At 41.5% G+C, this 13259-nt stretch overlaps 1 protein-coding gene across 2 annotated transcripts in view; it reads left to right on the top strand.

The window, feature by feature from the left end:
• Positions 1-13098, top strand: part of tars3 (threonyl-tRNA synthetase 3) — a 15251-nt gene extending 2153 nt beyond the window's left edge. For both annotated transcript variants that reach the window (XM_084125263.1, XM_084125262.1), the window contains exons 5-20: positions 1451-1575; positions 1662-1779; positions 2543-2607; positions 2701-2779; positions 3302-3448; positions 3745-3843; positions 5146-5312; positions 5606-5768; positions 8271-8408; positions 8489-8566; positions 9261-9361; positions 10163-10267; positions 10452-10524; positions 11701-11815; positions 12190-12348; positions 12880-13098. In XM_084125263.1, the coding sequence (XP_083981389.1) occupies positions 1451-1575; positions 1662-1779; positions 2543-2607; positions 2701-2779; positions 3302-3448; positions 3745-3843; positions 5146-5312; positions 5606-5768; positions 8271-8408; positions 8489-8566; positions 9261-9361; positions 10163-10267; positions 10452-10524; positions 11701-11815; positions 12190-12338 (1722 nt within the window). In that variant the 3' untranslated portion in view covers positions 12339-12348; positions 12880-13098. The remainder of the gene's footprint in view (positions 1-1450; positions 1576-1661; positions 1780-2542; positions 2608-2700; positions 2780-3301; positions 3449-3744; positions 3844-5145; positions 5313-5605; positions 5769-8270; positions 8409-8488; positions 8567-9260; positions 9362-10162; positions 10268-10451; positions 10525-11700; positions 11816-12189; positions 12349-12879) is intronic.
• Positions 13099-13259: the final 161 nt, after the last annotated feature.

Here is a 13259-nt window from a genome sequence, read left to right as displayed (position 1 = left end):
TGAGAGAGTGAGTGTGTGAGAGTGACAGTGAGAGAGTGAGTGTGTGAGAGTGACAGTGAGAGAGTGAGTGTGTGAGAGTGACAGTGAGAGACAGTGAGAGAGTGACAGTGAGAGTGAGTGTGATTGAGTGAGAGAGTGAGTGTGAGAGAGTGAGTGTGAGAGAGTGACTGAGAGAGTGAGTGAGAGAGAGAGTGTGAGTGAGTGAGTGTGAGTGAGTGAGAGAGTATGAGTGAGTGTGTGAGAGTGACAGTGAGAGACAGTGAGAGAGTGACAGTGAGAGTGAGTGTGAGAGAGTGAGTGTGAGAGAGTGACTGAGTGAGTGTGAGAGAGTGACTGAGTGAGTGTGTGAGTGTGAGAGAGTGAGTGTGAGAGAGTGAGTGTGAGAGAGTGAGTGTGAGAGAGTGAGTGTGAGAGAGTGAGTGTGAGAGAGTGAGTGTGAGAGAGTGAGTGTGAGAGAGTGAGTGTGAGAGAGTGACTGAGTGAGTGTGTGAGTGTGAGAGAGTGAGTGTGTGAGAGTGACAGTGAGAGAGTGACAGTGAGAGTGAGTGTGATTGAGTGAGTGTGAGAGAGTGACTGAGTGAGTGTGAGAGAGTGAGTGTGAGAGAGTGACTGAGTGAGTGTGAGAGAGTGACTGAGTGAGTGTGAGAGAGTGAGTGTGTGAGAGTGACAGTGAGAGACAGTGAGAGAGTGACAGTGAGAGTGAGTGTGATTGAGTGAGAGAGTATGAGTGAGTGTGAGAGAGTGAGTGATGAGAGAGAGAGTGAGAGTGAGTGTGAATTGAAATTAAGTTTGATTGAATGGAATTGAACTGAATTGAATTGAACAGAGCTGAAGTGAATGGAATGTGTTTGAGTGTAATTGAATTGAACAGAACTGAATTTAATGTAATTGAACAGAACAGAATTTAATTAAATGGAATTAAATTGAACAGAACAGAATTAAACTGAATTGAATGGAACATAATTTAATTGAATTAAACAGAACTGAACTGAATTGAATTGAATGAAACTGAATGGATTGGAACCGAAATTGAATGGATTGGAACCCAAATAGAATGGAATTGAATGAAATTGAATTTAATATAATTTAATGGAATAAAATTATATGGAACAAAATTTTTAACATAATAGAATTACACTGCATTGAATGGAACAGAACTGAATTGTACTCAATTGAGTTGAACTGAATCGAACAGAACAGAATTAAATTGAATGTAATTTAATTTAATAGAATACATTTAAATGGAACAAAACAGAAAATTTTAACAGAACAGAATTAAACTGAATTAAATTGATATTAATTGAATTGAAGGAACTTAATTGAATGGAATTGAACTGAACAGAATTGAATGGAACATAATTAAAGCGAACTGAACGGAATAGAGTTGAATTGAACTAAATAGAATTGTATTGAATTGAATGTAATTCTACACAGTTGTTTTCCGCCTCAGGTGTACTGGCACTCGAGCGCTCATATCCTGGGCGAGGCCATGGAGTGTTTCTACGGCGGGTGTCTCTGCTACGGGCCGCCCATCGAGAACGGCTTCTACTACGACATGTTCCTGGACGGACACAAGTGAGTGTGTGTGCTGTTCCTGAGCTGATCTTCATCACGCCTGGTCTCGTCATCATCAGCGTGTGTGTGTGTGTGTGTGTTGACAGAGGAGTGTCGAGCTCAGAGTTTGCTGATCTGGAGCTCCTCTGCCGAGGCATCATCAAGGACAAGCAGCCGTTCGAGAGACTGGAGGTCCGGAAGGAGACGCTGCTCCAGATGTTCAAGGTCAGAAACTCCAGATGTTCAAGGTCAGACACTCCTCCTCCAGACCTTTACTGTAAGAGCTCATACTTTACCATGGAGTTTTAGTTCCTGTCACTGTCGCCTTCGGCCAGGATCATCCACAGACGGGATTGGGCGAGTGCCCTGGGGCTCCAGCCAGTAGGGGGCACTTTGGCTTTTGTCTTGCTTAGTTGGGGACATTTAATTTAATATTCAGCAATATTATTGATCTCCTGCACTGACACCATTATATGAGAACTGAACTGAGCTGGACGATGACATCACGGTTTACTCCAGAGTGGCTATATACATATATGAACTAAATTAATAACTTTTTTTACAACAAAAATGAGCCATCACTGAACGAACTTTCTTTTCTTCTGGAAACAAACTTTGTCGCATTATTTTCCTGTAATCTCCGTAAAGCTGTTCTGAAACACTCTGTGTTGTAAAAGCGCTGTAGAAATAAAGCTGACTACATCAGATCCTGTGATTTCAGCGATTAGTGAACATGAACCAGCAATGAACAATACTTCTATTGCAATTATTTCTTCTATTCTATTGTTAATTTTAAGATTTACTAATACATTATTAAAATCAAAAGTTGAATCTTTTAACATTAGTTAACGCACCGTGAACTAAGATGAACAAACAATGAACAGCTGGATTTTTATCACCTAACATTAACAAAGATTAATAAATGTTGTAAAGTGTATTGCTCACTGTTAGTTAACAAATGTTAACAAAGTGTTTCCTCTCGTTCTAGTACAACAAGTTCAAGTGTCGCATCCTGAACGAGAAGGTTTCCACGGCGACCACGACGGTCTACAGGTAACAGGAAGTGATGTGTCTCCATTCGGATGCTGTAAAGCTGTGTGTGTGTGTGTGTGTGTGTGTGCGCGTCATGAACTCTTCCTGTCTCAGGTGTGGCCCTTTGATCGACCTGTGTCGCGGCCCGCATGTACGGCACACCGGAAGGATCAAAGCACTCAAGATCTATAAGGTAACTCAGTTTAACATCTTAAACTATTACAGACATCTGCAGTTCTACAACGGCTTCATAGTGTGACACTCAGTCCAGTGGAATGAGAAATGGTCTTTAATTGAATTGAATTTAATAATTTAATTTAATTTAACTGAATTTAATTGAATTTAATGGATTTGAATGTAATTGAATATAATTTCATGGAATTGAATTAAATGGAATTGAATCGAATGGAACAGAATTAAATTGAACAGAACATAATTATATTGAAATTAATCTAATTGAATTTAACTGAATGGAATGGAACGCACTGGAACAGAACAGAACTGAGTTGTACAGAACCGAATTGAACTGAATTGTACAGAATTAAACTGAATTTAATTAAATGGAATAAAAAGGAACAGAATTATAGTGAATTGAATGGAACAGAATTGAATTGAACAGAACAAAATTGAATTGAATGAAATCAAATCGAATTGAATTGAACTTAACAGAATAAAAATGGAAAAGATCTGAAGTGAACTTGTGTCTGTTGTGCAGAACTCCTCCACGTACTGGGAAGGGCGCTCCGACATGGAGACTCTTCAGCGGATCTACGGAATCTCTTTTCCTGACAGCAAAATGCTGAAGGAATGGGAGCGTTTCCAGGAGGAAGCCAGAAGCCGAGACCACCGCAAGATCGGGAAGGTGTGTGTGTGAGATTTACTGATCCAAGTCAGCTTTCCATCGGACAGATCCATACAATATTTATTTGAAAAGTTAATATTTCTATAATTTAATCTTCATATATAGAGATTTGGCTGTTCACATTTATTGATCGTGAAAGTGTTTTGCCTCATGATATACAGCGGGTTATCCTGTATATTTCTGTACTGTCGCCGAGGCGTTTGTCAGATCAGACGTCCTGTGGAGCGATGATGTCACTTCCTCCTCGTGTGACTGAGCGAGGTTGTTAAGGTGTGTGTCTCTGGTGTGATTGACAGGATCAGGAGCTTTTCTTCTTCCACGATCTGAGTCCTGGAAGCTGCTTCTTCCTGCCTCGAGGAGCGTTCATCTACAACACACTGACCGAGTTCATCAGGGTACGTGTGTGTGTGTGTGTGTGTGTGTGTGTGTGTGTGTGTGTGTGTGTGTGTGTGTGTGTGTGTGTGTGTGTGTGTGTGTGATGGGTAGGTTTAGGGGTCGGGTTAGTGTGTGTGTGTGTGTGTGTGTGATGGGTAGGTTTAGGGGTCGGGTCAGTGTGTGTGTGTGTGTGATGGGCAGGTTTAGGGGTCGGGTTAGTGTGTGTGTGTGTGTGTGTGTGTGTGTGTGTGTGTGATGGGTAGGTTTAGGGGTCGGGTTAGTGTGTGTGTGTGTGTGATGGGCAGGTTTAGGGGTCGGGTTAGTGTGTGTGTGTGTGTGTGTGTGTGTGATGGGCAGGTTTAGGGGTCGGGTTAGTGTGTGTGTGTGTGTGTGTGTGTGTGTGTGTGTGTGTGATGGACAGGTTTAGGGGTCAGGTTTGTGTGTGTGTGTGTGTGTGTGTGTGTGTGTGTGTGTGTGTGTGTGATGGGCAGGTTTAGGGGTCGGGTTAGTGTGTGTGTGTGTGTGTGTGTGTGTGTGTGTGTGTGATGGGCAGGTTTAGGGGTCGGGTTAGTGTGTGTGTGTGTGTGTGTGTGTGTGTGTGTGTGATGGGTAGGTTTAGGGGTCGGGTTAGTGTGTGTGTGTGTGTGTGTGTGTGTGATGGGTAGGTTTAGGGGTCGGGTTAGTGTGTGTGTGTGTGATGGGCAGGTTTAGGGGTCGGGTTAGTGTGTGTGTGTGTGTGTGTGTGTGTGTGTGTGTGTGTGTGTGTGTGTGTGTGTGTGTGTGTGATGGGCAGGTTTAGAGGTCGGGTTAGTGTGTGTGTGTGTGTGTGTGTGTGTGTGTGATGGGCAGGTTTAGAGGTCGGGTTAGTGTGTGTGTGTGTGTGTGATGGGCAGGTTTAGGGGTCGGGTTAGTGTGTGTGTGTGTGATGGGCAGGTTTAGGGGTAGGGTTAGTGTAACTGGAGAGAATATACAGTTTGTACAGTATAAAAACCATTACGTCTATGGACAGTCCCCATTTAGATGGTTAAGTAAACTTGTGTGTGTGTGTGTGTGTGTGTGTGTGTGTGTGAACTTGTTTTCCATTTCAGTTGTACTGGCAATAAACTGCAGTTCTACAAGGACTTTATATGGTCTTAAACTGAACAGAATTGAATTGAATGTAATTGATTTCAACGTGTGTGTGTGTGTGTGTGTGCGTGCGTGCGTGCGTGCGTGCGTGCGTGCGTGCGTGCGTGCGTGCGTGCGTGCGTGCGTGCGTGCGTGCGTGCGTGCGTGCGTGCGTGCGTGCGTGCGTGCGCGTGCGCGTGTGTGTGTGTGTGCAGGAGGAGTACTGTCGGCGTGGCTTCCAGGAGGTTGCGTCTCCGAACATCTACAACTCTAAGCTGTGGGAGACGTCGGGTCACTGGCAGCTTTACAGCGACAACATGTTCTCGTTCGCGGTGGAGAACGACGTCTTCGCTCTGAAGCCCATGAACTGCCCTGGACACTGGTGAACAACAGCTCATATCTACATTCTGAAGTGTGTCCGTCAAAAATGACAGAATTATTATTATTTTTTTTTCTTCAATGAAGTTAATGTACTATATTTAAGCTCAATATAATATTTTGTATTTTTAGGGGATTTTATGGTACTAAATTATATTTACACTGTATTTATAATCCATTTATACACTTTTTGAGCATAGACCTGACAATTAAATTTCCAACTTAAACTCAACACAACTAAACACAACCCAGCTCAACCCAGCTCAGCCCAGAGTAATCATGATTGTCTTCCTCCAGTCTGATGTTCGGTCACCGGCCGCGCTCCTGGCGAGAGCTTCCTCTCAGACTGGCCGACTTCGGAGTGTTGCATCGGAACGAACTCTCGGGAACGCTGACGGGACTCACCAGGGTCCGGCGCTTCCAGCAGGACGACGCTCATATATTCTGCTCTATTGATCAGGTGTGGCTTTAGCCAGCGTGGAGTGAGACTGTGATCTTCAGAAGCTCCTGATTCAGGAAAGACATCACAAGCATTAGTGCACTTCAGCAGTCACTTCATCTTCATCCTCCTCTCCCTCAGTCACTTCACCTTCATCCTCCTCTCCCTCAGTCACTTCACCTTCATCCTCCTCTCCCTCAGTCACTTCACCTTCATCCTTCATCCTTCTCTCCCTCAGTCACTTCACCTTCATCCTCCTCTCCCTCAGTCACTTCACCTTCATCCTCCTCTCCCTCAGTCACTTCACCTTCATCCTCCTCTCCCTCAGTCACTTCACCTTCATCCTCCTCTCCCTCAGTCACTTCACCTTCATCCTCCTCTCCCTCAGTCACTTCACCTTCATCCTCCTCTCCCTCAGTCACTTCACCTTCATCCTTCATCCTCCTCTCCCTCAGTCACTTCATCTTCATCCTCCTCTCCCTCAGTCACTTCACCTTCATCCTCCTCTCCCTCAGTCACTTCACCTTCATCCTTCATCCTCCTCTCCCTCAGTCACTTCATCTTCATCCTCCTCTCCCTCAGTCACTTCACCTTCATCCTCCTCTCCCTCAGTCACTTCACCTTCATCCTCCTCTCCCTCAGTCACTTCATCTTCATCCTCCTCTCCCTCAGTCACTTCACCTTCATCCTCCTCTCCCTCAGTCACTTCACCTTCATCCTCCTCTCCCTCAGTCACTTCACCTTCATCCTCCTCTCCCTCAGTCACTTCATCTTCATCCTCCTCTCCCTCAGTCACTTCACCTTCATCCTCCTCTCCCTCAGTCACTTCACCTTCATCCTCCTCTCCCTCAGTCACTTCACCTTCATCCTTCATCCTTCTCTCCCTCAGTCACTTCATCCTCCTCTCCCTCAGTCACTTCACCTTCATCCTTCATCCTTCTCTCCCTCAGTCACTTCATCCTCCTCTCCCTCAGTCACTTCACCTTCATCCTCCTCTCCCTCAGTCACTTCACCTTCATCCTTCATCCTTCTCTCCCTCAGTCACTTCATCCTCCTCTCCCTCAGTCACTTCACCTTCATCCTCCTCTCCCTCAGTCACTTCATCCTCCTCTCCCTCAGTCACTTCACCTTCATCCTCCTCTCCCTCAGTCACTTCATCTTCATCCTCCTCTCCCTCAGTCACTTCATCTTCATCCTCCTCTCCCTCAGTCACTTCACCTTCATCCTCCTCTCCCTCAGTCACTTCACCTTCATCCTCCTCTCCCTCAGTCACTTCATCTTCATCCTCCTCTCCCTCAGTCACTTCACCTTCATCCTCCTCTCCCTCAGTCACTTCATCTTCATCCTCCTCTCCCTCAGTCACTTCATCTTCATCCTCCTCTCCCTCAGTCACTTCACCTTCATCCTCCTCTCCCTCAGTCACTTCACCTTCATCCTCCTCTCCCTCAGTCACTTCACCTTCATCCTCCTCTCCCTCAGTCACTTCACCTTCATCCTCCTCTCCCTCAGTCACTTCATCATCCTCCTCTCCCTCAGTCACTTCACCTTCATCCTCCTCTCCCTCAGTCACTTCACCTTCATCCTCCTCTCCCTCAGTCACTTCACCTTCATCCTCCTCTCCCTCAGTCACTTCACCTTCATCCTTCATCCTTCTCTCCCTCAGTCACTTCACCTTCATCCTCCTCTCCCTCAGTCACTTCACCTTCATCCTCCTCTCCCTCAGTCACTTCACCTTCATCCTTCATCCTTCTCTCCCTCGCGAAGCCCGACAATTATACTTACATTTTTTTATTTTAGTTTTTTTTAAAGTTTTTGTCCAGAAAGCTTATTTTATTTCATTTGATTTTGACAATATTTTTTCGGGAAATTTATTTACTTTATTTATTTTACTAGATTTGATCAATAAATAAAGAGTAATTTAAGCACATTCCTTAAACTTAAATTCAAAATAACTCACGATTTCATGCATAACCCTTTTAATTCAGCTCTAAATATCTTACATTGAGTGTCTTTGTCGACCTCTTGTGGAAAAATAATAATATAAGATGATATTTCATGACTCTAGATGGCCTTATATCTCTATATGGAGCAAATGAGCTGTTCCTCTGGGTCCTAAAGTCAGTCTTCAGTGTGCATCAGATACACATGTAGACATAAATTCATTGGTAAAGTTTTAGCATTATTAGAATTTTGAGCATGTTTAGTCTTTTCTATGTGTACTGAAGCATTCCTCGCATCCATTCATTCCTAAGGGGGTCAGATTGACCCGAGGGTGGAGCATTCGTTACTTTTTTAAATTTCAACCACAAAACTCCTCAAATCCATTCAATTTTTTTGTGTATTCGTGGTTCAAGGGCGACAAAAGTCCCGGGGTCTTGGACCTTTCTGATGAACACTCAATGTTTGAACATTTAAAAAAAAGAATATGTATAAGAAAGCTTGCTTTCCTCCACCGTCAGTCCCACGATTGCCTGTAATGCCTTCAACTGCTCATTCTTTACGAGCTTGTTCATGTTGTTTCAGATCGAGTCTGAGATGAAGGGTTGTCTGGATTTCCTGCGCTGCATCTACGACGTCTTCGGCTTCTCCTTCCAGCTGCATCTCTCCACGCGTCCCGAGAAGTTTCTGGGCGATGTTGCCGTGTGGGATCAGGCGGAGAAGGTTCCAGAGTGCCATTTAACGGCTGTCTCTGAGATGTGGGGTGTTTCTGTTCAATATTAACTGAGGTTTTATTTTAACAGCAACTGGAGAACAGCCTGAATGAGTTCGGAGAGCCGTGGAAGCTGAATCCTGGCGATGGAGCTTTTTACGGACCAAAGGTCAGAATTGCGAAATATAAACTTGTAATTGCGAGAAAGTCAGAATTGCGATAAATAAACTGATTGTGAGAAAAATTTCAAAATTGCTAGAAACCCATATATATACATATACATATATATATAAACTTCTGATTATGATTAAAAAAAAGTCAGAATTGGGAGAAATAAATTACGATTCCGGAAAAAAAATTGGAATTGCGAGATATAAATTTTGAACGTGAGAAAAATTCAGAATTGCGAGATATAAATTACGATTGCGCGAAAATTCAGAATTCCGAGATATAAACTTGCAATTGCGAGAAAGTAAGAATTACGATAAACTACGATTGCGAGAAAAATTTCATAATTGCGAGAAACTCATAATTGCGGAAAAAAAATTCTGAACTGCGAGATAAAAAAAACTTGCGATTTAAAAAAAAAAAGTCAAAATTGGAAGAAATAAACTACGATTCCAAAAAATATCTGAATTGCGAGATATAAATTACAATTGCGAATTTATATCTCACAAATCTGACTTTATTTCTCAGAATTCTGACTATATTTCTCAGAATTTCTCTTCGCAATTCTGACTTTTCTGTTTATTACTCAAGCAATAATCTTTTTTTATTTTTATGTTTTCCATGGCGGAAACAAGCTTCTATATCAAGACGTTTCCCAGCAGGAATATTCATTTCTCTGAACTCTTCTGCTCCAGATTGACATCCAGATTAAAGACGCCATCGGCCGCTATCATCAGTGCGCCACGATTCAGCTGGACTTCCAGTTACCCGTGCGCTTCAATCTCACATATGTGGGGTGAGAACAGCTCAGCACTCGCTCTAAACTCTCTCAGACGGCTCTGTGTTTTAAAAGTGCATTGTGTAATATTTAGGAGGATCTGTTGACAGAAATGCAACATCATATACATAACGATGTTTTCAGTGGTGTATAAAGAGCTTACATAATGAAGCGTTATGTGTTTATTAGCTTAGAATGAGACATTTCTCTCTACACACACCGCGGGTCCGCTTACATCGACATGTTTCTACGGTGGCCCTGAGCGGACACACGCATTTCGTCACTATGTTGTTCTTCGTGAAAAGACTCTTTTATGAAGTTACCTCACTTAAGGACTTATTTAGTAAGATTATGCCTGAAAAGGTTTTGGATTATGTTAATTTAAAAAATCTTGTATAATATAACTTGCTGGGTTTTTTTTTTTTTTGGTTTTTATTGTATTTATATGATATTTGTATTTTTGTAATTTAATATTTGCCATGAAAATAGCTTTGAATACTGACATGGCACTAAATAAAACAATCAGAATCTTCGTGTAAAGAAGCGAGCTAAAGCCAGCGAATAAAACACTGACACAATGATGAACAAGTAACAATAACATTTGCAATAACATCTTTTTGCTGAATAATTAAGTAAACCTAATTTCTTAATTTATCTTTGTAAAGAAACCTCATTGTTTAACTGGCAACTCTCTGCTGTCTCAGACGACGACATCACTTCCTGTCGGCCACCATAACTTCTGTTGGGTGCAATTCACAACCTCACCACTAGATGCCGCTAAAACTTACACTGCACCTTTAACTGTCTGAACCGTTTTAGGAAAGATGGGGATGACAAGGCCAGACCGGTGATCATTCACCGCGCCATTCTGGGCTCAGTGGAGCGGATGATCGCCATCCTCACCGAGAACTACGCCGGGAAATGGTGAGTAACTGTTTCGAATCATTTTAATCTACATTCAGCGGCTTTACAGCTGTCTTCGCAAAGCTGCATCACATTTTGGTTGTTGTCAGAAACGTGATTGTACTATGAATGACTGTAGTCTCGGTTTGTTAGTCTGTAGTCTAGGTCTTTCAAGGGTTGTTCTTGTGCGTCTGTGTTTCCTCAGGCCGCTGTGGTTGTCTCCGCGTCAGGTGATGCTGGTGCCAGTTAACCCGTCTCTCGAAGAATACGCCAAACAGGTTCAACCTCAGCTCTGTCATCACTTGCTGAACAACAGAGGATGTTTTTTGATGCTCAGTCTTTATATTTTTAGACTATAAAAATAACCATTTTTCCTGCTCTTATTATGAACGATGCATAAGTGCGTGATTGCGAGAAAAAGTCTGAATTGCAAGATATAAACTTACGATTGCAAGAAAAAAGTCAGAATTGCGAGAAAAAAGTCAGAATTACAGAGATAATTCTGTGAATTACAGATTCACAGAGATACAGTAATTGTGAGATATAAACTTGCGTTTACAAGAAAAAAGTCTGAATTGCGAAATAAACTACGATTGCGAGAAAAAAGTCAGAATTGTGAGAAATAAAATACGATTATGAGAAAAACGTCAGAATTGAGATAAATAACCTACAATTACGAGAAAGTCAGAATTGCGAGAAATAAACTACGATTACAAGAAAAAAGTCAGAATTGCAAGAAATAAACTACGATTACGAGAAAAAAGTCAGAATTGCAAGAAATAAACTACGATTACAAGAAAAAAGCCATAATTGCGAGAAATAATCTACGATTGCGAGAAATAATCTACAATTACGAGAAAAAAGTCTGAATTGCAAGAAATAAACTACGATTACGAGAAAAAAGTCAGAATTGCGAGAAATAAACTACGATTACAAGAAAAAAGTCAGAATTGCGAGAAATAAACTACGATTACGAGAAAAAAGTCAGAATTGCGAGAAATAAACTACGATTACAAGAAAAAAGTCAGAATTGCGAGAAATAAACTACGATTACAAGAAAAAAGTCAGAATTGCGAGAAATAAACTACGATTACAAGAAAAAAGCCATAATTGCGAGAAATAAACTACGATTGCGAGAAATAATCTACAATTACGAGAAAGTCAGAATTGCGAGAAATAAACTACGATTACGAGAAAAAAGTCAGAATTGCAAGAAATAAACTACGATTACGAGAAAAAAGTCAGAATTGCGAGAAATAAACTACGATTACAAGAAAAAAGTCAGAATTGCGAGAAATAAACTACGATTACGAGAAAAAAGTCAGAATTGTGAGGAAAAAAGTCAGAATTATGAGAAATAAAATACGATTATGAGATAAATAACCTACAATTACGATAAAAAAGTCCGAATTGAGAGAATTTAGGAACTAAAGTTGATCTTCCTGCCGCTCCAGGTCTGTAAGCGGTTTGTTGAAGCCGGTTTTATGGCCGATGCTGATTTGGATTCCAGTTGCCTTCTGAACAAGAAAATTCGCAATGCACAGCTGGCGCAGTACAACTTCATCCTGGGTAAGACGTGAGGACTGACGAGTGAGTTTCCCGACACTGATACGCAGTGTTGGGTGTAACTCATTAAGAGTAACTTGATCAGATTACTTTTTCAAGTAACTAGTAAAGTAATTTACAACAAAATATCTAAGTTACTTTTTCAAATAAGTAACGCTAGTTACTTTTTAACATTTATTGACTGACAGCTTTTTTTTGGAGTAACGCAATATTGTAATGCATTACTTTTCATAAAAAGTAACTAAGTAACACAATTAGTTACTTTTTTGGGGAGTAACGGAATTTTGTAATGCATTAGTTTTAAAAGTAACTGTCCCCAACACTGATCCGTGCGCTGATACGCCAGCTCTGTGTGTGTGTGTGTGTTTGTCTGGCAGTGGTGGGCGAGAAGGAGCGTGTCACAAACAGTGTGAACGTGCGCACCAGAGACAACAAGGTGCACGGAGAAGTGTGTGTGGAGGAGGTGATGGCCAGACTGACTCGGATCCAACGGTCCCGGTGCCGCAGCGCTGAGGAAGACTTCTGAGTCCCACAGGGTTCGTACAAGTGCTTAAAGTGCTTGAATTTGACTTTTTTAAATTGAAGTCCTGGAAAACCCTTAAAAACAGCCATATTCATGAAGAGGGACTTGAAAAGTGCTTGAAATTAGTGTTTAATTTTTTCAGAAAAAACCCCCACAAACGTTTCACATAAAATGAACGCTGCAGCCCGTCTGATATATAGAGCTATTTCGCATGATGTTAAGTTTATGATAAGTATATAATACAACTTTCATTCTTCAGGTCAATCATATATTCATGGAAAAAAATCAGTTTGAATAAGAAAGACAATATCTTTGTCATAGTATCCTCTCAATGGTTAAGGGGATTTCCCATGCCTGACAGCGCTGGTCAATGGATTGATCTCTATGAAGTGAAACATCAGATACCATATATATATATGTAATTTGAGTAAAAAAACAAATAAAATAAATAATAAAGAATAAAGATTTTGTTTGATATGTGCTAATTGTAGTTCTTTGAAATCCAAAAAAGTAGTGCTTAAAGTCCTGGAATTTCATTTCACAGAATCTGTACGAGCCCTGGTCTGAGATGAAGCTCGCCGATGGGAATATGAAGAAGGAAAACTGCACTGTTTACTCTGAGCGAAGGCATTCGGAAGATGTTCTGTGAACCAACGGCTTTGTTCGCTGGCCGTGTGAAATGATGTGATGGTTTGGTGTTAAAGTGTCTGGATGTTTGTGTTCAAATGCTGATGGTTTGCAATAAAGACTCTCAAAGATTCAGCATCATGTTTCTGTTTACTTTTATGAAAGTGGTATTTGTGTAGCTGTCAATGGATGGACGTAAAGCTCTTAGATTTCATTAAGAATATCTTAATTTGTGCTCCGAAGATGAACAAGTATTACGGGTTTTGAACGACATGAGGGTGAGTGATTAATGACAGA

This window comes from Abramis brama (genome assembly GCF_963993115.1).
Source record: "Abramis brama genome assembly, chromosome: 9".
Taxonomy (NCBI): domain Eukaryota; kingdom Metazoa; phylum Chordata; class Actinopteri; order Cypriniformes; family Leuciscidae; genus Abramis; species Abramis brama.
The sequence above is the reverse complement of the archived record's forward strand: the minus strand, read 5'-3'. Positions and strand labels throughout refer to the sequence as shown.